The following is a 27,741-nucleotide window of genomic DNA, read 5'->3' as shown; positions in this document are numbered from 1 at the left end:
CCTTTAATTGGGAAGGCCAAAATAGCTTTGGACAACTAAACATGAGTATCAGGATTGTGGCAACTATTATTTTTTTTTTTATAATTTGCTTATATGTGTTCCTGGTACACCAGATATATCCTTTCTGTTTCTACACTACTCAACATATCCTTCTCTTTCCTCTAATTATTTCAGGATGTACGTGTAGCATGGTATGTGTGTGTGTGTGTGTGTGTGTGTGTGTGTGTGTGTGTGTGAATGTGTGTGTGATATGTATGTAAAGAATGGCATGTTATTAATTGAAAGCCTTAGGGAAAATAATGGGAAAAGGAATAGTTAAAATCAAATCCTTTGGGGTTTGAGTCTCATTTTACAGGCGTTCTTTATGAGGCTCAATATTCCATGTCTGCTGTACAAACTATTCAATTGAAATCATTTGCCTCAAGAAATCTTGGAGCTAAAACCATTCTTCAGAAAACAATCATTGTCTTTAGAACATTTCAAATTCTGGCAACGTGTCCATAGCTATTCTGTGAAATGAATGAATCTACAAACCATAGCAATTATGAGTATAAAATTTTGAAAGTGGGGAAAGTCATTTTTGAAAAGTAAACTTAAAATTGGACAATCTATAAAGAGATATTTTTAACACTCTCATATGTTTCCTTGATTGTCCTTTCTGATGATGTTAGCTTTATTTATGACTGTGCTGGGTCTTAAAACTAGCACTGTACGGAAATATATGGGGTACTTGCTACATATCTTATATCAGAGATACGATTTGGACTTGCCAGGAGATTTTTTTTCCTGGTCTAACAGTTCAACACTATTAAAGAAAGCTGTTTGTTGAATGCTTTCAACTAAAATTTTATTTATGGGGAAATGTGAGTTTTATGTGATTTAAAATTGGAAAGACACTAGAATCTCTTCCAGCATGGCTACAGGAAGAAAGAAGCAGACTTAACAGAATTATCCATGGGATTTTGCTATCTCTCACTTGGGTTGGAGTCAGAAATTCCCAAAGGACATTTTCATCCCCCTCCAAATCACTGCTGGCTTGTGGTTGGATTAAGGGAGATAGTATTTCAGTGGAAGGAACAGTGGAGAAAAGATCTAATTCTCCCTGAGCCACTCTATGGTAGGGGCAAAGAGTAGAGACGAAAGCCGATGCTCTGAACTGAAGAGCTGGGGTTGAGCAGTAGGATCCCTTTGTTGTTGTACATTATTTACCTTCTTTCTTACTCCCAAAGCTTCCATTTTCCCTCCTATGTATCCTCTTGCGAAGCATTAAGTTTGAAATGTGGGTTCATACATTAGGTCAGTTGACGAGCTTTAGTGTTCTTTCAAATATGCCTATGCAAGTGAGTAGATAACTCATTCCAAAAATTATATGGAATATGTGAATTAAGATATCAAGAACATGTTTTATTTCTACACAAATGAATTCTCTATGTCTTACAACTTTACCGATACAAAATGGTGATCAATCATCACTTGTTGATCTGTTTGTTGTTGTTTACACTTCCGTTGTGTCTGTGCATGCTAAAGCTCTGTTTAGAAAGTAACATAATTATTCAGTTAATAACCCTTTGGTAGAGGTGCAGAGGTTGGACAGTAGAGACTTGAAATTGGCAATGACAGTGTCTCAAATGTGTCCCCAAAGCACCTAGAGGCGTTGAGAGGTGGCTCAGGGATGAAGAAAGGGATATGGGTTGTTATAATTTGTATCATTAGCTCAAATTTTCTTTACTGCAGGAAAGTATTTTCAAAGGCAAACAAGGAAGTCAAGGTTAAAGAAAGTCAAATATATCAGGCTGTTGGTGAATAGTAATCCTCACTACTTAGAGTTGAGGATCAAGGTTTCAAGCCAGTCTGAGCAGGAAAGACCAAGAGACTCTTATCATTAATAATCACCAAAACAAACATTCAAACAAAACTGGATGGGGGACCTGTGGCTGAAGAGGTAGAGCAGTAGTTTTGAGCAAAATAGCCCAAGGATAGCACCCAGGCCCTGAGTGGCAAAGAAGAGAGAGAGAGAGAGAGAGAGAGAGAGAGAGAGAGAGAGCACAGGAAGGAAGGAAGGAAGGAGGGAAGGAAGGAACAAAGGAACAAAGAGAGAAAGGAAGATAGAGAAAGAGGGAGGGAGAGAAGAGTTAATGGCTTATGGAGATTTCTGAAGATGCTACAAAAAATACCTCCAAAGTATCTATTCCCAGTTATATTTTCCTTGAGTCTGTGTCCCTGTGCTATTTATGGTGTCAATCTAGATTCCAAATTGAAGGAAAAATGCTAAAATCAAGCTAGAAAATTTTTTATCAGAGTCCTGTTAAGTACAAAGGAAAAGAAGCATTCTCCCATGCAGGATTGAAGTTATGGCGACAAACCCAGCCTCTGGTTGAATTCAAATATTGTTTTATAGCCTTTGATTGTTTTTTGTTATGCTGTCTGATAGTTGTTTCCTAAGATCTACTTGTTTGGAACTAATTTTAGATCATGAGTTATTAAAATGTTTTATTTCCCCATGTAAAAAGCCCCAGTCATAGAGAAGTCGTGACAGTTCAGGACACTCCTGAAAAGAGATCAAACACCTGGCAGTTCATTTGAAACTTCATGCACTCAGCAAAACCGTCACCTTGTATTTGGCACTCGCAGAAAAGCTGGTCCTCCACCGGACAGTGTAGAGTCGCATGTCAGATGTCTTCTGGTTCTTGGGGATGGAATTGTCGGCCCAGCTCACCCTGACAGCCTCGTGGGACAGAGCCACAGCCTGGACACCTACTGGTGGGAGCATGGGGGTGGACACGTCTGGCACAGAGGTGGGGAAATCATCAAGCAAAGGATAATAGTCAACGGGGTCAGTGGGATCTGGGTTCCAAACCCGCCGAATAATGAAACAAACGAATACAAATGCAAACGAAGGCGTTAAAAAAGAAATAACCAGTGGTAGCACATCACGATGGGTTAAAATGCATGGCAATAATGATGAAAAGGGAACACGAGAAGAACAGGGAAAAAATACAATTAATTCCACCAGAAATACGTATTAGAAGCATTACTGTTACGCTACAAAATCAACAGTATTCGTCCACAGTCATTTCCTTATTTGGTTTAAATCCATTTGGCTGTCACTTCTGGTTGTATATTTTCAAAGCCCCCCTCCCCTTTGGAATGTTGGGCATTGCCTCTTAAAAGGCTTTGTATAATATTGATCAGTTTCATCACTTTTTATGATTTCAAATAACAACATAAAATGGTGTCTCTGATTTATTTCTTCCTGCCAAGGAAATAAATGTTGATTGAAATGCCAATGTTTCCCTTTCTATTCCTTCTCTAGCTTGTCTGTGTTACTCCAGTGATCTCTTTATTGCCTAGAGCATATCTACATAAATATTGTTCAGGCAAGAAACAAACCAAATATAAAGAGCAAAGAACCCCACCAATCTAGATTTGGGTAGTGATTTCAGAAAACCAGAATAATGAAATATATCTGGTCACAGGGGTCAGTTCATATTTGATCATTCGTTTTTGAACTAGCAACTGCTAGAGCATAGTTTTCTTAGACTATAATCCTTACAGAACATATAGAAATATCTATATCACCCCTACTCTTAAGCAATACATAACTCACATTTTCATCTTTGCTGGCATTCCTATGTTCACCGTGCTTGTTCTGACCTTTCAAGTTCAGTGCAAAGATTAAGCTATTGGATGAGACCACAAAATGAACTGCCTACATGCTGACAAGATCTTTTTTTCTATTTATTTATTTATTAGGGTCCATCCTGAGGCTTGAACTTAAGGCCTGTGCACTGTCCCAGAGCTCTTTGGCTCAAGGCTAGTAGTGTTCTACCACTGAAGTCACAAATCCACTTCTGGCTTGTGTTTGATGATTAATTCGAAATAAGAGTCAAACAGACTCTTGCCCAGGCTGGCTTCCAACATCCATTGTTGGACCTCAGCTTTCTAAGTAGCTAGGATTACAAAAGTCAGCCACCTGAACTTGACCTGAGGAGACTTTTCTCTGAGGTACAAACCTTTTTTGATCCACAATATAATAAGAACTTTGAGAATAATATATAGTTGAGAATAATAATAATAATAATAATGTTTTAAAAAATGAAAGTTTGCCCTAATGTCTTGTACTTCTTTTTCATGCTGGGAGATCATAATCTAAGAAGTTTACTTGGTGGCAGTGCTAATAGTCCACTGTTGAGTTACTTTTACTTAATGTGTTCCCATTAAAAATTAAGCTTCATATTATACAATGTGTATTCTCTCTCCAAACAATGGAGATGTGAGAGCAGAGCTCCCAGACTGGGAATAAGAGACAGATCCTGCTGCAATGTAGTGTTTTCAGCAGTGTACATATGGTTATTTATTTACTTTTAAACAGTCTAGTTGAGAGCCCAGTGGCTTCTGGCAGGTTCTAATTACTTCACTTGGTCCCCTGCTTTCAAATTCCTACCCTATCCCCTATTTGCCATTTTGCCTTCTAGTGAATTATTTAGTGTGTTACTTCTCTGGGGTCTTTGGAGCTATCTGTAAAACTGAAAAGCAACACAGAACAAAAGGTAGGAGAGAGAGAAAGAGAGAGAGAAAGAGAGAGAATGTTTAAAATTTTCATGGCAGAGCCCAGGCTTTCTGTATTTCCTTTGATGTCTCTTTTTATTAAGGGTTGCTTTACACCCAAATAGATTTATGAAAGGAATAAGAGGGAAGAAAAACCCCGAGCCTTCACAACATTCAGAGTCATTCATCAGGTTTGTGCAGCAGTACAAGATTTGTTTTTCTTTTTGCTAAACCAAAGCCAGTATTGACTCACTTGCTTCTATTCTCAGCTGACTATAGGAATTTAAATCCCGTGGAAGGAGTCTTAAGTTTCTTGTGCTTAGGGCTACAATCTCTGATTGCTTATCTGAATTGAGTTAGCAAACATGTTAACTTTATGTTCTCTGGATGACGTGTAGAGACCCTTCTACATTTTTTTTTCTGATTTACTTTATTGTTGTTTTAGAAGTGCTATACAGCCGGGTTACCTTTATATACATCAGGTAATAAGTACATTTCCTTTCACATAGTATCATCTGTTTCCTCCTTCTCTCTCATTCCCTTTCTTCCTCACTTAGACTGGCCAATGTTTTGAATTCTGACAGCAACAAATGCTGGCAGGGATGTGGGGGAAAAGGAACCCTCGTGCACTGCTGGTGGGAATGTAAACTAGCACAATCACTCTGGAAAGCAGCCTGGAGGTTCCTCCAAAGTAAACATAGACCTTCCCTGTGTATGACCCAGTCATACCACACCTAGGCATCTACCCTAAGCATCATGAACTAGGACCCTTCTACTTTTGATTTTACAACGGCAAAATATGTGTGATGAATGTTACTGAGTTCCTTGGAGTCACTTGCAAAATGTCTTCAAATTCCTACCAATCTGTCCTATTGATAGCTCGCTATAGGCTTTCATAATCCAGTTATTACTTTCCTTCCTCCTTTGAAGAAGATAAGATTTTCATACTTATCTTGTCATTTTACTCAGTACCTCTTGTGCAGTTGCTTTGTCTAATACAATAACCACTAGCGTTTTAATTCAATAAATAAACATTATTTTAAAAGTATTTCTTTCATTGTCTTAGGCAATTTTAAGTACTGAATGCTTACAAGAATCTGGGGTCTACAATACTAAATAGAGCAGATATGCAGCATTTCCGACATAGAAGCATTCCAGAGGCTAGCAAGCATGACAGATTATATTTATTGCAAATGTCTTTTTTCTCTATGGTCAGAAGTTGCTTGAGTAACTAATTTTAAAAGTTCTTTGTTTTTAGGTTCTTTTTTCTTTCTCCTATTGGGTACCTTATATGAGATAGATAGATAGGTAGACAGAAAACAGATAGATAGATGATAAGTACATATAGACATTATATCTGTCCATATATATCCTCAAATCTTTTGTTAAGCAAGAAGCTTATTCTCAGGACATGTTTTAGTAAAATCTCAATGAATTTTCAGGCATTATATTTAAACTCAAAAGAAACTTAATAACAAAATTTTGCATCTGATTTGTCCTTCATTTAAACAATGATAAAAACAATGGAACATAAACAAATTCATACAACCTACTCATTCTCTCTTTGATATTTATTTGCCTTCTGGCCTTCCAGAAATTTATAACATATTGTTATCACAAGAAGGAATAAAAAGCTTTACAGAAAACAACTTAAACACTTTCTGGCGCATGGCCAAGGAACTTCCTCCAACAGGTAGAGTACTGAGATGACTTGTCTGGATAAAAGACTCCAAAATCTATCAGCACATGAATTTAGGAAGCTCTAGAGCCTGGTGCTTACTTTCGCTCAATGCTTTTATTGTCTCTGATCTATTTGGTATTTATTTTATACCAGCAGCTTTCCAAGACTGCTCATGGGAATATTTTGCAGGAGCTCAAAAACAGAGATTGTCTTTTACGTGTCCCTATGACACATTTATCGACAGATTTTCTTCCAGAACCTTAACCTTTGGTTTCATTTATTTGTCCTATGAATATCCAAAAAAGTCTATTCTTTCTTTTTGGAATGGACTGGCTAGATATAATTCTTTCCATATCTATTACTGGCTTTTCTTTAATAAGAAAGCTTCTTATACACTTTCTAGCTTTGGTATCATTTGATTTCTCTCATCCATGAGGATGAGACTCATATTATGAAAATAAAACCAAGCTTTTATGGATCACTGGTCTTCAGAAACCATTCTGAGAATGCCAGATGCAGAGAATTAAAGAGTGACAACAAATGTCACAGTGAAAGAAGTCGATAATACTAGTCCTGGTTCTTCCTGAGTGACTTATCTTCAATTCATTTGAACTCTACAACACTTATTTTTATTGGTTTGTGCTGAATGACTAATATGTAGATATAGATATACATATATATTTATGTTTATATATACATATATACATATATATATATATATATATATATATTCTGGTACTAAGGCTTCAACTCAGGAGCTCACATTCTTGGACTTAAGGCTGCTGCTCTACCACTTGAGCCATACCTCTCTACTTCTGGTGGTTTGCTGGTTATTTGAAAAGAACTGTCTCAAGAATCTGTTTGTTCTGACTGGCTCCAAACCACAATTCTCAGATCTCAGCCTTCTGAGTAGCTATAGGCATGAACCTCCAGGGTCTGGCTGGAAAACTGTTTATTTGTCAGTTCAATGGTCCATACGGCCTTTAAGTTTGTTAGAACAACAAGAGGGTTGGAAGTCTGGTCTTAGTATGATTTGGTATGACCTGATCATGGATCAAGGTCACTATGTGAATGCACATCTCCTTGAGGCTTTTACCTGAGGCAGGAGACAGGCACCTTATGTGAGTTACAGGAATCTGTGGCCCCAGAGATCTCCCTTCTTGTAGAGCAAGATTATGAAGGGGAAGTACTCATTCCAAGCACCTGTCCACCATACTGTATATCACAATCCTAGACCTCTGTTTGCATGTCTGAAGATAACACATTTGTTAGAAAATATTCTCTAAGGCAAGGTGCATTATTTCCCCTATTTGGAGAAGTCAGGAGCCATCTTGATGACATAATACTATATTTTTATCTCTAAATAGATGAAAATAAATATATCCTCTCATGCCCTATATTTCACATCTGATTCTGGGCAGTATCAACACTTGAAACCCAGCGTCAACGGTTCCAAGAGTCCAAAACAATAACTTTATCTTAAAAGAAAATCTGGCTGAAATGAATAAAATGCTGGTATTTTTTTGAAATCATAGCATCATACCTGCAAATGTGTACAAGTATTTTTCTTATGACATGTTTATAAACGAAGCTTGTGGATTTGGAAAACAAATTTTTTGGAGGTCACGAAAGTCCCAGAATCTCACTATTCACGTTCTAACCATTTATTACTACTGATCTGGACTTTATATTTCAGTCATTTTTCACACTCTCTGATCAGCCTGCCATGGAAACTACAGCATACTATCTCACATCCTTCATTCTCATTAAGCAAAAACAGATGACAATTTAATGAGATCTGAAGGTGTGAGTGTACGAAGACATGCCTTGAAGTATTAAAAGAAGAGACAAACTTCTTGACTTTCACTTCCATGTTTTACACTTAAGTCTGAGGGGCAGGGTGACAGTCAAGTGCCTTTCCATGAGCTCTGAACAACCCAATAGTTTTGTTACTAAGGCTGTTTTTGAGTAAGCACAGACTTATTAACAAATGCCTCCATATGTCTGTGAGCTCACCTTTTACCCATGCTGTTTATATTGTGTTCTTATTGGCTGCTTTTACTGTCCAACTCATAAAACCCTTACTGCAGGTGAATCATATAAGCCTAGGGACCTGGTACAGAGAAGCTTGTGTCCATCTGGGCATCTGATTGCCTCTGATCAGGGACTTTCTTGCCTCAGTGGTACTATAGAGCTACTAAGATCAGACGAGATCGGGTGCGTTCAGGGTGGTATGGCCGTAGACAATGCTACTAAGATGACAGTGGAAGAGAGGTCTACATTGTCTCAGCACTCCTTCTATTTCATTTTGAGGGGGGGGGGAAGAAATAAGACAGTGTTATGTGCATACAAGTGTTTGCAGAAAGACATGAATCCCTATAGACGCATATACTGCTCAGAACACTCAGAAAATGTACATATTCATTTAAGGGCTTTTTTTCTTCTTTGTTCCTACTTGGTTTTATTTTGCTTCAGTTTGTCAGTATTAGCCCAGATCCAAACCCTGATTTGTGAGAAGTGCATGGAAGAGTTTCTCTTACCTGTTATGGACCGGGTGGTGGCACTTTCGTAGAGGGGAACGCCCTCCCCTGCATTGTTAAAAGCTTTTAGGGAGATTACATAATGGGAGCTTGACTCTAGAGAAGAACAGAAACAAGTTGAAAATGTTGATTTATTCCGTGCTCCAAAATACTCTCCAAAATACTCAGGGTAAACATTTTCCTGAAAACAATTTTAGAATAACCAATTAAGAAAGTTGTTGTTTAGAAATGAGTGGATTCTGAGAGGACTATGTGGCCATTAGATTTTTAAAAATCACTTTTTATTCTCCATATGAAAAATGAATTAAAGAACTAGATATTAAACCTGAATAACTAGACATGAAGGACTAGATATAAATTAGATACTAAAAGTGTTGAAACCAAAGGCATTTCGAGTAATAATAAAAGCATGGGAGGAGATACATCTTTAAACCCTAAAATCGAAGTAGAGGTATACAAGCAGCCAACAGCCTTATGATCAGTGTGTTATCTATATCGATGTTTTTTATTTCCTATTTTTTATTAAAGACAAGCATTTAGTTAGGAATAAGGATAACCCTAAAGCACCTGTCATGTAATGCCTGAAAACACTGCTGGTCAGATGGGAAGGCAGAACACACACTTGAAAATGACTTGCAAACTCTCCTTTCCAGCATAGCACCTACCCTGATACAAAAGCAAGAGTTCATAGAGATCCCTTTGATCTATTGTTAGTTTAATCCCAGTCTAGCACAAATGAAAGGAAAATGAAACTTGGTGGATTGAGAAGAGGTGTTTGAGCAACAGGAAGTTCAGGGTAAAAAAACTGATCATTTGCTCAGGAAAAATTCCTTACAAAATTAAACCTAGGACCAGATAAAATAAGACAAGTGCACAAAAAGGATGAAAGTAGATGAAATACATGAGAAAAATAGATTAAAATTCTAATTTGCTCTTCCCAAATGAACTGTTAGGTATGAAACAGATACATGAATCACAATTAGAAAAACTAAAATTGAAATGACAAAAATCACGGAAGTATTAATATGCAAAAGAAATAAAAGTAACCAACCAACAAAATAAACACAGTAAGTAGAAAACAAAGAAATAAAAAATAAGGAATTGGGAATATATATATATATATATATATATATATATATATATATATATATCAAAGTGAATAATAAAGACCTAACATACAGGTAGTCAGAGTCCTTGGAGACAAAAACCAGAAAGGAGAATAAATACTAAAAATATTCTTTTTTCTGACATACATGTTTTGACATGTGGATAAAAATAGTATCTGACATCTGGAGGAATTAGATCATTATCGGGCATTTTGACACTGACATTTTATGTCAGAAGGATTTACAGTAATTCATTTCAGATCTTCTGGATAAGAAAATATAATTTAAGGATTTCATCGTCAACAAAAGTTAACAGTAAACATAATGCATGGGGTAATCAAACTGCAATTTACTTGCAAGTAATCATATAATAGTGTTCCCCTGACACCCAGAACTTCGGGAAAAAAACCCCAAAAAACGTGCTTTTGGCATCCAAGATAAGTAGAGGATCCACTGGTCTAATGTCTAACTGGTGAATGATTAGTTGTATGAGCCACAGCTAAGGGAGGGTTAGAAGAGAGATTTTATTTTGCAACAGGTGGCCATATAAAACAGCAACTAACTGCAATGGTAAAGCAGATTTGAGGGAAAATAGGGACAGTGAATGCAAACAAATGCTCCAATAATTTATCATTGATAACAAAACCACAACCATTTGCACACTGGTACTACGACGATAAGAGTCAACCTGAGAAATTCTAATTCTAGTAGCCCTTGTGTCCTTGAGACCCAGGCTTGTGATGTGCAATGGAAGGGCATAAGGATTGCAAAAGAAGTAGAGGCCTCAAATTGCTTTAGATGCAGTTCAAATGGCAGTGGTACGCTATCTCTGTTGTGGTTCTCCAGAAATGGAGGAACCAACAGTAGAAAGCACTGTTAGCATGTTGGGGACTTCAGGTCTGAGGCAAGTATTTCCAACTGGAAAGGACACAGGTTTCTTGCAGAACTGGTTAAGCCTGAAATAGGAAATACGCTGATTGAGCCAGAACATGATGACATACTATAAAGGGAGTGAACAGGGCTGAGAAGGTGGCTTAGTGGTAGAGTGCTGGCCTAGCATTCATGAAGCCCTGGGTTCAATTCTCAGTACCACATACACAGAAAAAGCCGGAAGTGGCACTGTGGCTCAAGGGGTAGAGTGCTAGCCTTGAGCAATAGAAGCTCAGAGACAGTGCCCAGGCCCTGAGTTCAAGCCCCAGGACTTGGGGGGTGGGGAGGGGAAGAGTGGGGAACAGCCAAAGACTGTATCAGGTCAAGGGAATCCAGAGGTCCGGTTAAAGAGTGTTCCCTTGGTGAGGGACTAGGCCAGTCTGTGCAGGGATAACGATAAGAGTTTCGATGGACTGAAGCCAAACGTGTGGAATCATACAGGTAACTATTGACTAATAAGAGTCATATCTGAGGTTGACAAAGAACCAAATTATTATTTGGAAAACCTGTGAGGAATTGATCACTTATCATATCTTTCCTAAGTAAGCTTTATCCTGTAACTCTATAGTATAAACAGCTTTCTTAAGCTTTATTTGAACAGAAATTAAGTGATAGAATTGAAAAATTGCTGTTTTGCAGCCCACCCAGTGAATGTATGGATATAGGCAGTAAACATTCATAATTGCTAAGATAAATCTAGAGAAATAATAAACACTAAGAATCCCCTGACAAAAGATCATATTATCCTCCTTAGAACTGTCAAAAAGATCCAAGCTACTTAGTTCGAGCATTGGTCTGGATAATTGTTTATAGGAAAGAGAACAAAGAAACACAACATGTTCAAAGTTATCATTGCTTACTAAGCTATACATCCCACACATATGGCTTTCTGGATCTGGATTTTTTTTATCAGACCCTAAAGCCAAAATGTAAGATAAAACATAAGAAGATAAGATAAACATAAGAAAAACATAAAATCAATTTATAATTCATGTAGGCAAATGACTGCCATGCAATGATTGTTTTCTCTTTCCATAAGAGAATATATATTTCAGTTTATGTTGGCAAACTAGCTAGTAGGAAAGTAACAAATCAACAGAGAACAAATGCTCTTCTTCAACGTCCAAGAATATTTGTAAATGATGGACCTTTATTATCAAGTTACAACTTAATTCTGGGGAGGGGGTAAGTGGGAAAAAACAACGTGAAATTAATAATAGATAGGAATGGTATAACTAATGAATGTTATATTAACTCAGAGCAGAGGCCTGAAAAATAAGTGAGGGACAGCATCATGAAAACTTCTCAGCTGATGTAGAGCTGGAACCAGGGTTTTTGGAGGAAGGCAGGTTTTAGGGTTAGAGGATGGTAGGATGAAAGAAAAAAAAAGCTTAGCAAAGGGGAAATAATGAAAAATCCATACAGGCAGGCCAGCAAAACACTTCTCTACCAGGATGAATCTCCTTTTTAGTTATTACAGTAGAAACTAAATCTGATTTCAAACATATGATTCATCTACACAATGGCAATATAAACATTTATATTAGGTTTGAATCTAATCATATATGAAATTGCTTTTTTGTGGTTCAATTCCATTTGGTTGAACCTCATACGTCTATGAGTTTGCATTACCTACGTATTTACAAAGGGAGCAAGAATGAGCTCAGGAACAGCAAACTCATGCTGAGGAGTTATTTTTAGTCTAGCTTTTGAGGCAAGAGAAAGAGAAAACTGCCCCCAGTTAATGAGGACAAAGGCTCCACCTGGTGGAGCCACTATTTAGAAGTCTAAGACACTACTGTCATAAGGAGGTGAGTCTCAGATTCTTTGCACATCTAGAATTTATGTGAAATCCACATTAACTGTTGGTAGAGATCTTAAATAAACAAATGTGTGATGGTCAAAGAAAATAAATACTTGGATTGAATTTAAGGGAGCTATGGATGGGACTTTTCGTTGCCTTGAAGATTTTGTTATAGTATGTTGAAGCTGATGAATCCAAGCCTGTGGCCATTAGTAGATAACCTTGGAGAGATTCCGACACATACCACCATATGTAAATATGTATATACTCATGGAAAAGTAGGAAATGAGATCTGGTCTTCTCCAAGATGTCCACCGTAAGAGCAATAGCCCCCAGTTTAAAACTTCATATTATGTGGCAAGGAAGATGGATACACATTGATAATGAAATGGATCTTCATTTGCACAAAGACATTGGGTATCCCTGTTTTACATCTACCTAGCTAATTTTCACAGGAATTCTGAGTTACGAGTAGGCGTCTGGATAGGTTCTCCGGCTTCTGACTCCATGTTAGTAGTCAGTACTTCTGGGCAGTGTGGTCCAGGGACAGTGTTCCTGCCTCTACTTCCCACCTGCCTCACCCCTCTCTGAATAACAGACTCTGAGAAAGATCCCATTGCATTACTAGATTCTTACCCTCCACTCTTTGGAAGTGCATATCATTTTTCATTTAACAAGTAAAAGGTATATTTAACCATTAGAAAGTATCAGAACATGCTGGGCATGAGTGGCTCAAACTTATAATCGTAGCTACTCAGGAAGCTGAGAGCTGAGGATTGCGGGTCAAAGCCAGCCCGGGCAGGTATGTCCATGAGACTCTTATCTCCAGTAAACTACTAAAAAAAAGCCAGAAGTGGAGCTGTGGCTCAAGTGTTACAGTTCTAACCTTCAGCAAAAAAGCGTAGGGATAGCACCCAGGCCCAAGTTCAAGCCCCATGATTGGCACGTGCGCGTGTGCATGTGTATACACACACACACACACACACACTAAAGTCCTTTAGCTGTTTTATTTTCACTGCACAGCAGCAGAATGCTGGTGCTGGTAATCCTAGCTACTCAGGAGACTAGATCTGAGGACCTTGATTCAAAGCCAGCCCAGGCACAAAAGTCTGTGTGGCTCTACTCCCACTTGGCTATCAAAGACCCGGAAGTGGATGTAGCTTAAGTAGTAGAGTATCAGCCTTGATCAGCCAAAGAAAAGTGCCCAGGCGCCCTGAACAAAAGCCCCCAGTACTGGGGCAAAAAGTCTGGAGGGTAACATGTGCAGTACAGGGGTGAGGAAGAAAAGCCCCATACATCATTTGGCATAAGGTGAGACAGGTTGGTTTGATCTCTCCAGCAGCCTGTGGTCTCTTTTCCTTTATTGAATTTTTTGCATGTTATAAATATGCAAATGACCTGTCATGGAGTGTCCTCCACTCCTAAAATGTGCTACCATATGCTAGCTATTGGGCGAATGAATTAATGTAGTCACCACAATCCTACAAATTCAACTATATTATGCACACCTCAGAGATGTTCCCTCTTAAATGATAGATTATGACCAGAAACACAATGAATCAAAGAAAGGTTGGACAAATGGGATTGCATGAAACTGCAGAGCTTTGGCATGGCAAAGGATATAGCTAGCAAGATCAATAGAAAGCCCACAGATTAGGAGAAGATCTTCACTAGCCATACATAATTAGAACACAAAAAATTAAATCCCCCAACAACAATTCCTCAAAGAAACAACAACCTGATTAGGTAGTGGGCTAAAGATTAAAAGAGACTTCTCTGAAGAGGAAATAAGAATGGTGAATAGACACATGAAGAAATGCTCAACCTCTCTAGCCATAAAAGAAATGCAAATCAAAACAACACTGAGATTCCACCTCACCCTGGGTAGAATGGCTATAATCAAGAAACCAACAACAACAGGTGCTGGAGGTGATGTGGCCAAAAGGGGACCCTACTGCATTGCATTGTCGGTAGGAGTGTAAACTTGTTCAACCACTTTGGAAAGTAGTATGGAGGTTACTTAAAAGACTCCACATAGCGCTCCCCTGTGACCCAGCGATCATCCCACTTTTGGGCATTTATCAAAACGATCATAAACAAAGCCATACTAAGAACAACTATATTTATTGCAGCATCATTTACCATAGCTAAGATATGTAACCAAACCAGTTGCCCTTCAGTAGATGAATGGATCAAGAAAATGTGACACACACACACACACACACACACACACACACACACACACTGGAATTCTATACCTCCATCAGAAAGAATGACATCACCCCATTTGTTAGAAAAATGGAAGACTTGGAAAAAATTATATTAAGTGAAGTAAGCCAGGCCCAAAGAAACATAGGTCCCACATTTCCCTTATTTTCAATAACTAGTTATATGTCTAGGACAAGCAGAAGAGGTCAAAAGCTATGTACAAATGACCATAAAAGATGATGCTAAGTGGAATGAACCCCAATATAGGAACACAAGTGGTTTTTTTTATCTTCCTTGCTATTGTTTTTAATGTATTTATAATGTACTGCGTGATTTTTTTGTTTCTTTTGTATGTTCTTCCCCCATGGTATAAACCCTGTTGTCACTGTATTTGATTCAGATGCTCTGCATATTGTATACACATTTTTCTAATTTGGGGAGGGGAAGGGAAATAACAAAATGCAGAAACAAGGATACAGGATGACCCATTGTAACAATGAGATGTACAAGACACTATGTCAAAAATGAACTTTACTACTTTAATGCGGGGGGGTGAGGGTGGGGAGGGAAGGGATGGCAGGGGAAAAACAAAGGCGGAGGTAGCAATGCTCGATAGGTAATGTACTCATTACCATGCTCATGTAACTGTAACCCCTTTCTACAGTATGTTTACAATAAAAAGCATATATTACAAAAATAATAGGGTGTGATCACGGGCTTCTGGGAGAACACACAGATGTGCACTGCACTTGTAGCTGGCGTAAGGACAGCCCATAGAGCTAGGGGAAGTCCTGGACATGTCTTGGTTCAATATTTTTTCATTGTTAGTAATTTGAGGCTCCAGGGATGTTCACTGATGTTTCTAAAGTAACACAGAATAATAAAAGCAAAACAGGTAAAGAGACAGCCCTCTCCAAGGAGCTTGCTCATCTGTTCTTCAAAATCCACCTGCTCCGTGACAGCTTTTGGATTCCTTCTGGACTTTGCGTTATACTTCGGTTAAACCTTACTCTGGACCATCTTCAGAAACAAAAGGACTTTCTTAGTGAGCTTGATCCTATACTAAATCTAACTAAACAACAGAATTAAAATAGCAATTATTTACTGGTTAAATGGAAACAGGGCTGCCTTCATTTGATCAGTTTTTTTGGGGGGTGGTGGTTGGTGTCTAGCAATAGCTGCAACTTCTTTGACACTATCTTGAGGAGGAAGATTTCTTTGAGAACATCTTCACAAAGGCATGTAATTTGTGGATCTGCCACTAGAGGGCAATGTGGAACTGTTTTCTTGCACATGCTCAGAGCTCAAACTTTAAAATCAGTAAATCACAATAGAATTGCCTAGAATCACTCCCTCTATAGAAGCACCAAATGAGTTAAACACATTTAATAATATAATAATGAATTCCAAATGAATTAATCATTAATTATGGTCAGACCCCATTGTTCAGGAATACACTTAGTGACAATTATGACAGTAAATTTAGTTTTCTTTATTTGCTGAAATGCTGCAGATGTGGAGGCTGGAAAAATGTATTGATTGCCTCTGCACTAACATGCAGTCTTATTTTCTTACTTGAATTGGTGTGATTTGTATGGTTGAGATTTTGGTGAGTGACTATGAGAATGTTTTTTAGTTATAGATATTCTGAATGATTTCATGGATTAGAAATTATTGATTGGATTGTTATCTTTGATTGGCCAGTCTTTCTCATAGACCACATCGATTTGCAATGAAGGAGGCTGAAAAAATCATAACTCTAAATATCCAAAAATAGATGGCTCTTGGCCAGTTATGGCCTGTGGGGCCTAGAAAGAGGAGGCATAAGCGAATACTTATTGATTTTAGGGGTTGTCAATGACAAGGGACGGGTCATGAGGAGCAGCCCTGACTCTTCTTCCCTCGAGATTTGGTGAGCAAGAGACCCATTATTCTAAGAGTGTTGTTTAGCATTTGCTAAATGAATTTTGCTCTCTGGGGCTGCAGGATTGGATCAAACGATTTGCAGACAGCTCTTCAGGGTTAGACCAAGATACTTTTCCTGGTAACGAAAGCTAGTGGGAAGGGCATGGTTATTTTTTAATTACTACTGTGTGTGAATCAAATGCCAGTGGCACGTGCCAGATTGACAGCCCAGAGTCTCTTATTCATTGCAGATTATGTACTTCACTGTGTGGCCCCTATCCATGCCAAGTGCTTGTCAGGGTCCAGGCTCCATATTCTTGCTTTCTTTCCCATCTCTGTGAACACTGCCAACAAGTCAATTAGAGAAAATGAGAATGCTAGCTGTTGCCTAGCACAAACTCTTGCTCACTGCTATAAACCAGGACTACCACCATCACAGGACAGGAGCCACTGGATGGCTGTCAGATGCTAAATACTCCTGGACACCTCTGACCCTACTGGACCTGAACGGCTTAATTAAGTGTAATGGGTGGAAAACAAATATAGCGGATAGCATTGATCTCTTAAAAGGATGAACAATTCATATTTAAAGAGGAGGCAATTAATATAATGCATTCACTTTTACTTGGTTACACATAATCCTCTGTAAATTGAATTAATTGCTAATCCAACTAGCACACTAATAAAGATTATCTTTCCTTTTTCTTTTCCAGGAACACTGTCCAAATAATGGTGAGATTGTTACATGATTTGCTCATTGACCAATTTTCACATGCCAGCAACTTGACCAGTCGGGATGCCTTCCTTGATTCTTAGGAAGGAGAATGAAGAAATCCTCTTTAATCGATAAAGGTCTATTATCAAGGTGGACATCAGGGAAACATCTCAGAAAGAAATGTCTCGGCATTTGTCAGATAGAAAAGCCAAATTTCTTAGGAAGGAAACAAATAGCAGGTCTTGAAAAGTTGGAGCATGGAACTCAGCTCTCTGATGCCAGTGTCACTGTCGAATGTCCCATGTGTTTATGGAAAATGGCTGCCAGGGGATTCTGCCATGTCTGCTTTTCCTACGTGCATGCTTCCATTGAAGTCTTCATGACAGCATTCTTCCATTCATTCATAAATTACCATTGGGCATTGTCTGTAAGTTACTTGTGTAGGGGTGTACACTCATTGAAAAATAAGCAGCGACATGACTTTTCATTTCCACTGATGAATCTTTTCATGGAGAAATTGTGCTAGAGGTTTTACAAAAAACAGAGTGAAATGTTTGAGGATTACTGAGGCTTTGTGAAGATGGTGGTCATTTTGCTGAGCTCTTCGAGAGACAAAGGCTGAGGGGGAAAAGTCGGATAAGCTAATATCAGGGAGAATTTGTAGGAATTGAGGTGTACTACCTAGTAGGACTAATAGACAATGCGAATACCTCCTCTTCTTCCTGTTCCTTCTTTTCCTATCCTTCTTCTTCTTGCTAGTACTAACATTTGTTGGATGCCCTTTTAATAGCCACTTATATTCCTTAATATTTTAAATTGTTAACTTAATCTAGTATGTGGCATAGAGTAGATATCTTTATTTGACACATTGTCTATTTTTGTGATATAATATGGTATTTTGATATATGTATATACCAGTTAATGTTCAAATCAGAATAAATGTTTTTGAGCCTTCAAACATTTATCATTTCCTTATGGTAGGGACATTCAACATCTTTTGTTCTAGCTTCTTTGAAATGCACAATACATTTTCATCTTCTATAGTTAACACATTGCCCAACAGAAGACACATTTATTTTTCTTATTTGCCTATAACATATGGAAGGAAGTCATGTTGGGGGGGAGAAGCTCATCAATGAGTAATAAAGACTTAAGCGGATGAACGGCTATCCTCATTTTATAGGTAAATTGTCTAAAGCTGAGCCTCAGTCCCTCTTTTTTATAATGTTTTAATTATTTTTTTTAAATAGCTGTAAAACAGGATTTCAATTCCAAAGTCAGGTTACAAGCAATTGCTTTTTGTGTATGTGCTGGTCCTGGAGTTTAAACTCAAGGCCTAGGTGCTATTCCTGAGGGTTTTTTTTTTTCTTGGCTTAGGGCTAGCATTCTGCTGCTTGAGCCACAGCATCACTTTTAGTGTTTTGATTGATTGGAGATAAAAGTCTCATGGGCTTTTCTTCTCAAGCTGGCTTTGAACCCCGATCTTCAGAGCTCAGCCTCCTGAGTAGCTAGGATTACTAGGCGTGAGCCACTGGGGCCCAGTTGACATTGCATATTGATCAGTGTTGCCTCTTCCACTGCTCTTCCTCTCACTGCTGCTGTCAATTTATACCATTCATGTCCTCTTAAACTACTTGTTATTATTGAATAAAAGATGATAAGTTACAGAACATTTTAGTCAAGTGTCAAATCAAAGATGATAAGTTGCAGAACATTTTGATCAAGCGTGAAATACTGTTTTCAGGAAATCTGATTTCTTAGAACTATGCAATCCAGAAAAAAAAACTAGAAAAGATGTCAGTAGCATGTATATTTCGGGGTCTACTATAATTATGTAGTGGGCCTTAAACCTAGGAAGGAGAGAGCATAGGTGAAAATCAAAACATGCTTATCACCGGATCTGAGCATGTGTTTAGAGAGACAGTAGAGAACAGGGGAAAATAGAGAATTATGGTTAGATGAAATTATTTCTAGAACCAGGACATCAATGATGAGAGAAGAAATTTCTGCCCTATCATGTTTGTTATAGTGAGAAAAATGTATCCTAGATAAAAATGACTGACTGCTTTAAGCCACAAAATTGGTGGAAGACCTGTTTGTAATGAATTTACAGCCATATGCTTAGAAGGTTCTTTTCTGAGCCAGGAGAAAGTATCCATCTACTAAAGTTACTCTTCCAAATATTTTCATCTCTCCGTATTTCCACTAGAAGTTGGGGTTATTTAGACTCCAACTGGAGAAAATCTGCTTAGGGTTGCTGGCTCCAAATTGCTGAGTGAAACCAAATTGATGTAGTAGCTTTCATAGAACAGAAGGAATGGTAAATTCTCAGGTGCATTGTGCAGTGATGTTAACAAGTTGGTCATCAGTTACCTCAATAATGCTACAAAGCAGAAAGGGGAGGGGATGACCATTTCAATTTTAGAAATAGAGAAGAGGTGGTTTGGTTCTACTCCTCTCTGTCAGAGGAGACCCACATAGGCTCTGAGTGCCTTGATGTGCTCACCATGGGGAGAGAAAGTCTGGGATTTTTCCACCCGTCATTCTACAGAGCAGCATTTGTTTATGAACTAGAACAGAATAAACATTCTTCACCTGCTTTGGTTGGTACAGTGCATTTTGGCTGGGAGCCCTTGGCATCAGAGAAATGACCACGTAAGTGCTCGAACAACAAAGCCTTGCACGCCACTTATAAGTGGAGTGCTTAATGAGGCCATTTCTCATCAAAGCTTTGCAGCAGGAAATTAGAGACAACACATCCAAACACACAGGCTTTCCTCCTCTCTCTCTCATCACCCAAAATCGAATCAACTATAGAATACGTTGAAACGTTCATACAACCACCTAAGGACTCAATTAATAAGAAATACAAGTACTGTTCATTTGGTGAATTCGAGTAATCAAATCATCACTGTGGTTTTAAAAAAAATCAGAGCCGGGCGCTGGTGGCTCACGCCTGTAATACTAGCTACTCAGGAGGCTGAGATCTGAGGATCGTGGTTCAAAGCCAGCCCGGGCAGGAGAGACCGTGAGACTCCTATCTCCAATAAACCACTAGAAAACCGGAAGTGGCACTGTGGCTCAAGTGGTAGAGCGCTTGCCTTGAGCTGAAGAGCTGAGGGACAGTGCCCAGGCCCAAATCAAAGCACAACTTGAGTAGAAATAGAATACAATCAAATGTGTTTTTGTATATATTTTTTCAGGCACTAGAAGAGGAAGCATATGGTTTTGTGAGTAAGGAGTCCCCCTTCTCCCCTTCCTACTTCCTTTCTCCTTCTCTTTGTGTTTGGGTCTCATTCTCTTTCTTCCTACCAGACTCATTGCTTTAGGACTCTGGAAGAGCAGAGGGAAACAAGCCAGTGGCAGAGCACAGGAAAGAGATGACATGGGAAGGGAAGATGATAAACACCTGGGAAGAAAGAGGCAGGGTAGGAAGAAGGCTGGATGGAGTGAGGACCAACATTCTTCTTCAGGACACTTGCAATGTGTGCCTGTGGCTAGTCCTGAAGTGTTCCATGGTACTTGTCTTCCTAGGAGCCCAAAGGGATAGAGTGACTCTTCTCCTTCCAGAGATGAGGAAACCACAGAGCTCAGTAACTAGCAGGATTTGAATCGCAAGCCCATGCAACTCTTCAGGCTGTTCATGGGATGCAAATTGAGACATCAGAATTAAGACGTCCCAAATGGTTTGCATGGGCTTTGAAAAGTACTTCTTCAAGAGAAAAGAAACAAAGAAAGAGAAGTACTTCTTCTACTTCTATACAAGATGAATGTGGGAATCTACAGTACCTCCCAGAAGCAGATTACAGATTGAACGGTTCACCTGTTCGTAGTATATCATGTAAAAACTGTTAAATTTCCCCCAAATACCATGGTATGTTAGTACTCTTGGTGGTGACAAACATTATTTTCTGATCTTGCTTTTGCATTCAAGTGTTTGAGTCTAAGCATGTGTGTGTGTGTGTGTGTGTGTGTGTGTGTATCCAAGTGTGTCGATGCAGGTACATATTGGACCAGGCTGTTTTGCTCCATTTGGATATATTGACAATTGACCTTCCTCACTCAAATATTAATACTGAAATACTGGAAACTTCATGAGCATTTGTATGTTCCCACGTGCACATGCCTTTTCCCTTTCGTGTATTACTCTCAAAGTCCAATTTAAGGTAACACAGCGAGGACTGCAAAACAATAGTGTCACCTAGAATAAGACGTGAATGCTCTATGTGTGTTGGGATCATGCAGATGTCCCATGTGTACTGTTCATAGTGGTAATCCCTAGCTTCATGCAGCTGTTGAACAGCCTAGAGGTAGGTAGAACATTGACGTTAATGAGTGTATTTCTGTGTGTGTGTGTGTGTGTGTGTGTGTGTGTGCATGCGTGTGAAGATAGAACCCAGGGCATCATGTACATTAGACAGCTCTCTCACCAGTTTATTTGATTGTAATGAACATAAATAGTCACATATAAGTAGTAGCTTTCCTGGTGCACAGAATAGCCATGTAGAAGCTCTGTTCCATACAAGTGAAGGTTTGTGCATGATAATGAGTAAAGTAAATTAAGTACAAAATATTCTTGCTACTATTTTTCTCTTCAAATAGAACATAACTCACCATACATATATACTCTGAACTTACATATAGTGTGGGTAAAAGTGTAACTTAGTGGGCTGGCTACTTATTTTGTACCTGAAAATAATAAAATTAAGGAGTTGGCTTTATATCTGACTGAATTTCATTCACACATGCTAATTATTTTTCATGGCAATATGAGTGGCTTAACTGAGTAACCTTTCAAGTACTGGTATTTTACCACTGTGCACTCCACAATATGAACTGCTTTTCATTTAAATGTACATTCAGCACTAGAAAATATGCATAAATGGAGGAAAATGTTGTTAATAATAGAAAAGGCATTAAATTAATGATAGTTCTAAGGTGGCTATAAAATTGAAATCATTTTTAACTTTGTGATTTAATAAAACATGCCCCAATGAAGTTGGAATAATTATATAAGAAAGAAAAGATCTGGTAAAAATAGTAACTACTGATGATAAGTGGCAGAGAAACTATATCATTAGGCCATGTGACCATAAAAATATTATTTCCAGTTTAAGTTCTCAAGAACATAAACTAGCATTTTAGTTAGCTTCTTAGATTCTTGAGCAAGAGTAGATGGAAGGAGACAAAACAACAGACAAAATAAGACAGCCTTAACGTGAATCTAGACAAGAAGCAATGAAATGTAGGTATTAGAAATAATATGTACTTTTCCCTAGAATAAGACTCAGGGTAAACATAATGTCAGTATGAGGACACCTAGGAAATTAAATGCATAAGGGATTTAAGATTTCAGCAAAACATTGTGAAATCACAACATTGCTGGATTGTATTTGGATTTTCATACAGAATTTTGTACTTGATTGTCTTAAATGGACTACATTTTAACTAACTGAATGATTGGAAAATTGAGGGCAAGAATAACATACACATACAGTTATCCTATCGTGGAGAGACAAGCATTTGGTTAGGCTGCTATTTCTTTAGCTTTGTGCATAGTGGGAGCTAAATCAAGGAATGTAGGCAGAGGAGCATATTTAGACATGCAAACTGAAAAGGAGCTACAGACCTAGAAAGGGAAATGTCTTGATGAAATTCCCAGGATCATTTTCTAACAGTGAGAAGCACAAAGCTTTCAAGGTCAAGCCCCAGAAGCACAGAGCTCTTCCAGGTTTGTCCCTGAGCAGGTAGGAGAGGGCAGAAAGGTCATAGCACTGGGATCAGATATACTTGAACTAGAAATGAATCTCCAACTATTTAAAAGCCACACATTGTGAGCAGTTTTCTTAACTCGTTAAATTCCTATTTGTCTCCTTTTAATATGCAAATATGAATTGTATCCCACTTATTTAACTTATCTTCTTTGGGTATAACCTTTTAAAATATCTAGCTATGGGGCTGATAATATTTTAAAAATGGTAATTATGCTGGGTGCTGGTGGCTTATAATTCTAGCAACTCAGGAGCCTGAGATCTGAGGATCGCAGTTCAAAGCCAACCCCGGCAGGAAAGTCCAGGAGACTCTTATCTCCAGTTTACCACCAGAAAACTGGAAGTGGCGCTGTGGTTCAAGTGGTAGAGTGCTTGCCTTGAGCTGAAGAGCTGAGGGACAGCACCCAAGTCCAGAGTTCAAGCCCCATGACCGACCAAAGGAAAAGCAAAAAGGTATTTGTTTTATTATGATGACCTATATTAAATACCACTTCTCAAATAACGATTATATGTAACTAGTCATATAGTTTTGTTTACATATTTAGGATCCATACCTCTTCTGATTTTTTCATTTCATTTTAGTAGTAGAAGGAACCCAGGGCCTTGTGTAAGTTAGGCAAATTCTCTCGCACTGAGTGGCATACCCAGTTCTTCTGATTTCTAAAAGCATATGAAAACCATGATCCTAATGTGTAGTTTGGTCCAAAATTTTGTTTCTTGATACTTCTAGGTCTTTGCAATAATAGGGCAAACCACTGTTCATTTCAAGATGAAATACAATCATGTTTTCATCTAGTCATGATCTCTTCCTGATACTCAACAGTCTGGGTCCTTTGAAGACTGTGAGCTGGTATTATATTTCCAACCAGAAGTTGTGGCCTTTGAATAACTTATAAAATGAGCTATATCTCTGATGTTTGTGCCTGGATATTTTGGATACATTACTTAAAGGAAGAAGAGAGCTTAAAAATAAGCTTCAAGCAAAGAGATGTTCTTACCATTTTTAAAGACTTTTTGAGAAGAATGTTACTTTATAGCTTTTTGCTCAATTTATTTATAAAATTGTTCTTGAATTACTATCTTTTTTAGTCAAACACTCGAATAAAAAATCCCATTAATAGGGAATTTAAAAGCATTTGTTATTTCTAAAGAAAACACTTTCCCAACAAAGATTTTCACCTGCAGTGTCTGGAATAAATGTTCATAACCCAAGAAGACTGTCCAGATTAGACCACACTGACTTGTTAGTATTCTACAAATTTTGTTTAGTTAGTTAAAGCATGTATCATAAGTAAGCAGAAATTGTATGTAAGGAAACAGAAGATGTAATAACAAGATCTAATAGATACATGCAAAACCTTGTTCACAACAACAGCAGGCACATTCTTCCCAGAGACAGAGACATTTCACAGAATAGACCATCTGGTAGGCCACAAATAAACATCAATACATTTCTAAAAAATAGAGATCATATGCGTTTTAGAGCCACAATGTGGTACAATTAGAAATAAATACCAGAACTTAAACTAGAAAATTCTCAAGTTTCTGGAAATTAAACCTCAAACTCTTAAATAATCAGGAGATCAGCCGACTAGCCTCAGGAGGAATCTGAAGTGACTAGAAAACACAGTGTAGCAAAACTTATCCGATGTCGAGAAAGCAGGACTAATGAGAAATTTCTATCTGTAATGCTTCTATTAAAATACAAGAAAGATCTCAAACAACAAAATGACTTATAGAACTCGTAAAAGAAGAGCAAAAATAAATACAGAGGTAATAGCAGGAAATAAGCAGTAGAAATTAGACAATAAATAAGTGAAACAGAGACCAGACAACAGAAGTGAAAATGAAGGAGCATCTCAAATCTAGTTGTTTGAAACGAAAACATAAACCAAAATATACTTTTAACTGGATGGAATAAGAAAGAATTCAAATTAATACAATTAGAAGTCAGAATGAGGTAAGGATTACTCATTCTTCAAAACAAAACTGATGATAAGAGAAAACCGGGAACAATCGAATACCAATGAAGCCCTGTTGAAGTGAAACATTAATATCCCTTATGTACACTGACATAGAAAAGATGTATATTCTCAAAAAGTACAGGTAAATGGAAGACAACAACATATTAAACATATTATACCACAGGGTCAAGTGGGATGCGTTCCTGAAAGTTGAAGATAGCTCAACATATGAAAACTGATCAATGCGAGACGCTACACTAAGTTAAAAAATCATTTAAATTGATTCAGAAAGTATTTGATAAAATTCAGTACTCTTTCATGATGAATACATTCTATAAACTAGGAATAGAAGGAAATTATCTCAATATAATAAAGAGCTATATATAAAACATCCACAGAAGTTGTTATAGCTGATGGGAAGGACTGAAGTCTTTTCCTGTGAGGAAAGTGTTACGTAAGGACAATGTAAGAATACTCACTTTCATGCTTCTTAGTCAACACAGCACAAAGAAGTTCTAACCAGAGAAAATAGGTATGAAAAGCAAATAAAAGCAATCAATATGGAAAGGAAGAACTAAATACATATGTATTTAATCCTAAAGATTTCACAAAGAGATATTTAGCCTTAATAAGTGCTTAAATAAGGATACAGGTTGACCCATTGTAACAATGAGATGTACAAAACACAATGTTGAAAACAGATGTACAAAATACTATGTTGAAAACAAACTTTACAACTTCAGCGGGCGGGGGAGGGGGGTGGGCGATGGGGAAGTGGGAGGGAAGGGATGGTAGGGGGAAAACAAAGGAGGAGGCAACAATACTCAATAGGAAATGTACTCATTACCCTGATCATGTAACTGTAACCCCTCTGTACAGCATTTTTACAATAAAAAACGTACAAATAAACAAATAAATAAATTCATAAAAATAGATGGTTACTGAATCAACACAGGAAACTCAGTTATAATTCAATGCCCTAACAATGAACCATGGGAGAAGAACATTATGAAGATACTTCCGTTACTTAGGGATTAATTAAAGAGATACAAGATTTTCACTATAGAAACTACTACAGAAGAATTAGATATGAGTAAAAAGAAATGTATTGCACTTCCGTGCATTAAGTTGTCAGTACTATCGACAGATTGACTGCAATCTATAAAGCTGGGAAAAAACCTTCAAAAGAACAAAGCTCTTCTTTTAGTCTATAGCACAGTAGGGTAACAACCACCTATAAGAACTAATTACATGTTTTGAAGGTTCTGAGTACAAGAAAACAATATTATATTGGGAGATAGAAATGATAGTTGCATGAACTAATCATTCCCTATACATATATAGTCCATATAAATATATATACATATTCCACTGCTTAGATATATATGTATATGTATGTATCTATCAGATTAAAATATTATACCTCATAATTATAACTAGCATATATCACTTAGCACCAAAATTATAAAAGAAAATGATTGTCCAGAAGAATTTTAAACAATAATAGAAATGGAAACTGGATGAGAAAGGAAGTGGGGAGAAGTATACAGTTTCAACTTTACAGGAAAAACAACAGTTGGTTAAGAGACTGATAGTCGTAATGGATGTACAGTATTAGAAACTTATCTTACAGCACCAAAGTGTACACCTACAATGGTTAAGATGGTGAATTTTTTGTTTTCTTTTGTCATAAAATTTTGAAACAAGATTATATAATTTATCTAAATACCCATTTTAGATGTTGTTATAAATACCAACATTACTTATGTGTTTCTAAGACTAATTTTTAAAAAATTATATTAAAACATTAAAAAAAACCCTCTGTTTAAATCCTAACAAATGTGTCCTAATTATTTTGTGGTTATTCGGTGATTTTATTTCACTTGGAATTACTTGAAATAAGAGGAATATAAACACAGGCAAACTTTTATTTTGTTTTTCCTGCATTGCAATTAAAAGATAATTTGGTTCAAAGGGAAAATTAAAAAGTGGGTAAGTAGAATTAAAGAGATATATTTAAGCAACATGTAGAAATGAGGTGAACCAAAGCATCATTTTCAATGATGTATCCTAATCCACTTGTCTATCCCAAGATTAGGGCAACAAATATGGCATGAATATTTTACTTATTCTATATTCAAAGCCATAGAAGTCAGTTTTTCAGAGCACCTTACAGTGTTAGTGGTGTAGTTTTGTCTCTGTGGTTTCTATTTCTTGGTTTAACTTCTGGACAGCTCACTGCGGGTAAGAGAAGGGGATAGAACCCTGGCTGTCACATTTCCTGGCAATCTGTGAGACCAAGGATGGCACTGTCATGTTGACTAAACTCTACTAGCTACTACTTAGTTACCAGACTCTGACAACTACAAAGCAAGGCCAGAAAACTCATGTACCATGATAAAACTCAGGTTTTATTAATGGGTGATTAACAAAGTCGCTGATTTTGGAGGAAGTCAAAAGAGTAAATTTTACAGAAAATTTGTTGTAAAAGACAATGAGATATTCTCAGGATGTTTCATACTATTTTGTCTGCCTCCCTCCCTCTTTTCTTCCTTCCCTCCCTCCCTCC

The 27,741-nt window shown here is 37.6% G+C and overlaps 1 protein-coding gene across 1 annotated transcript in view; it reads right to left on the bottom strand.

Annotated features, from left to right (window-relative positions):
- Dcc (DCC netrin 1 receptor) overlaps positions 1-27,741 on the bottom strand; it is a 997,292-nt gene that overhangs the window by 101,597 nt on the left and 867,954 nt on the right. The window contains exons 16-17 of the mRNA XM_013018919.1: positions 8,770-8,865; positions 2,612-2,844 (exon numbers count right to left, since the gene is read on the bottom strand). Of these exons, the coding sequence (XP_012874373.1) occupies positions 2,612-2,844; positions 8,770-8,865 (329 nt within the window). The remainder of the gene's footprint in view (positions 1-2,611; positions 2,845-8,769; positions 8,866-27,741) is intronic.

The sequence above is a fragment of the Dipodomys ordii genome, unplaced genomic scaffold (genome assembly GCF_000151885.1).
Source record: "Dipodomys ordii isolate 6190 unplaced genomic scaffold, Dord_2.0 Scaffold43, whole genome shotgun sequence".
In the NCBI taxonomy this organism is placed as follows: domain Eukaryota; kingdom Metazoa; phylum Chordata; class Mammalia; order Rodentia; family Heteromyidae; genus Dipodomys; species Dipodomys ordii.
This window is presented reverse-complemented; position numbering and strand designations above follow the sequence as displayed.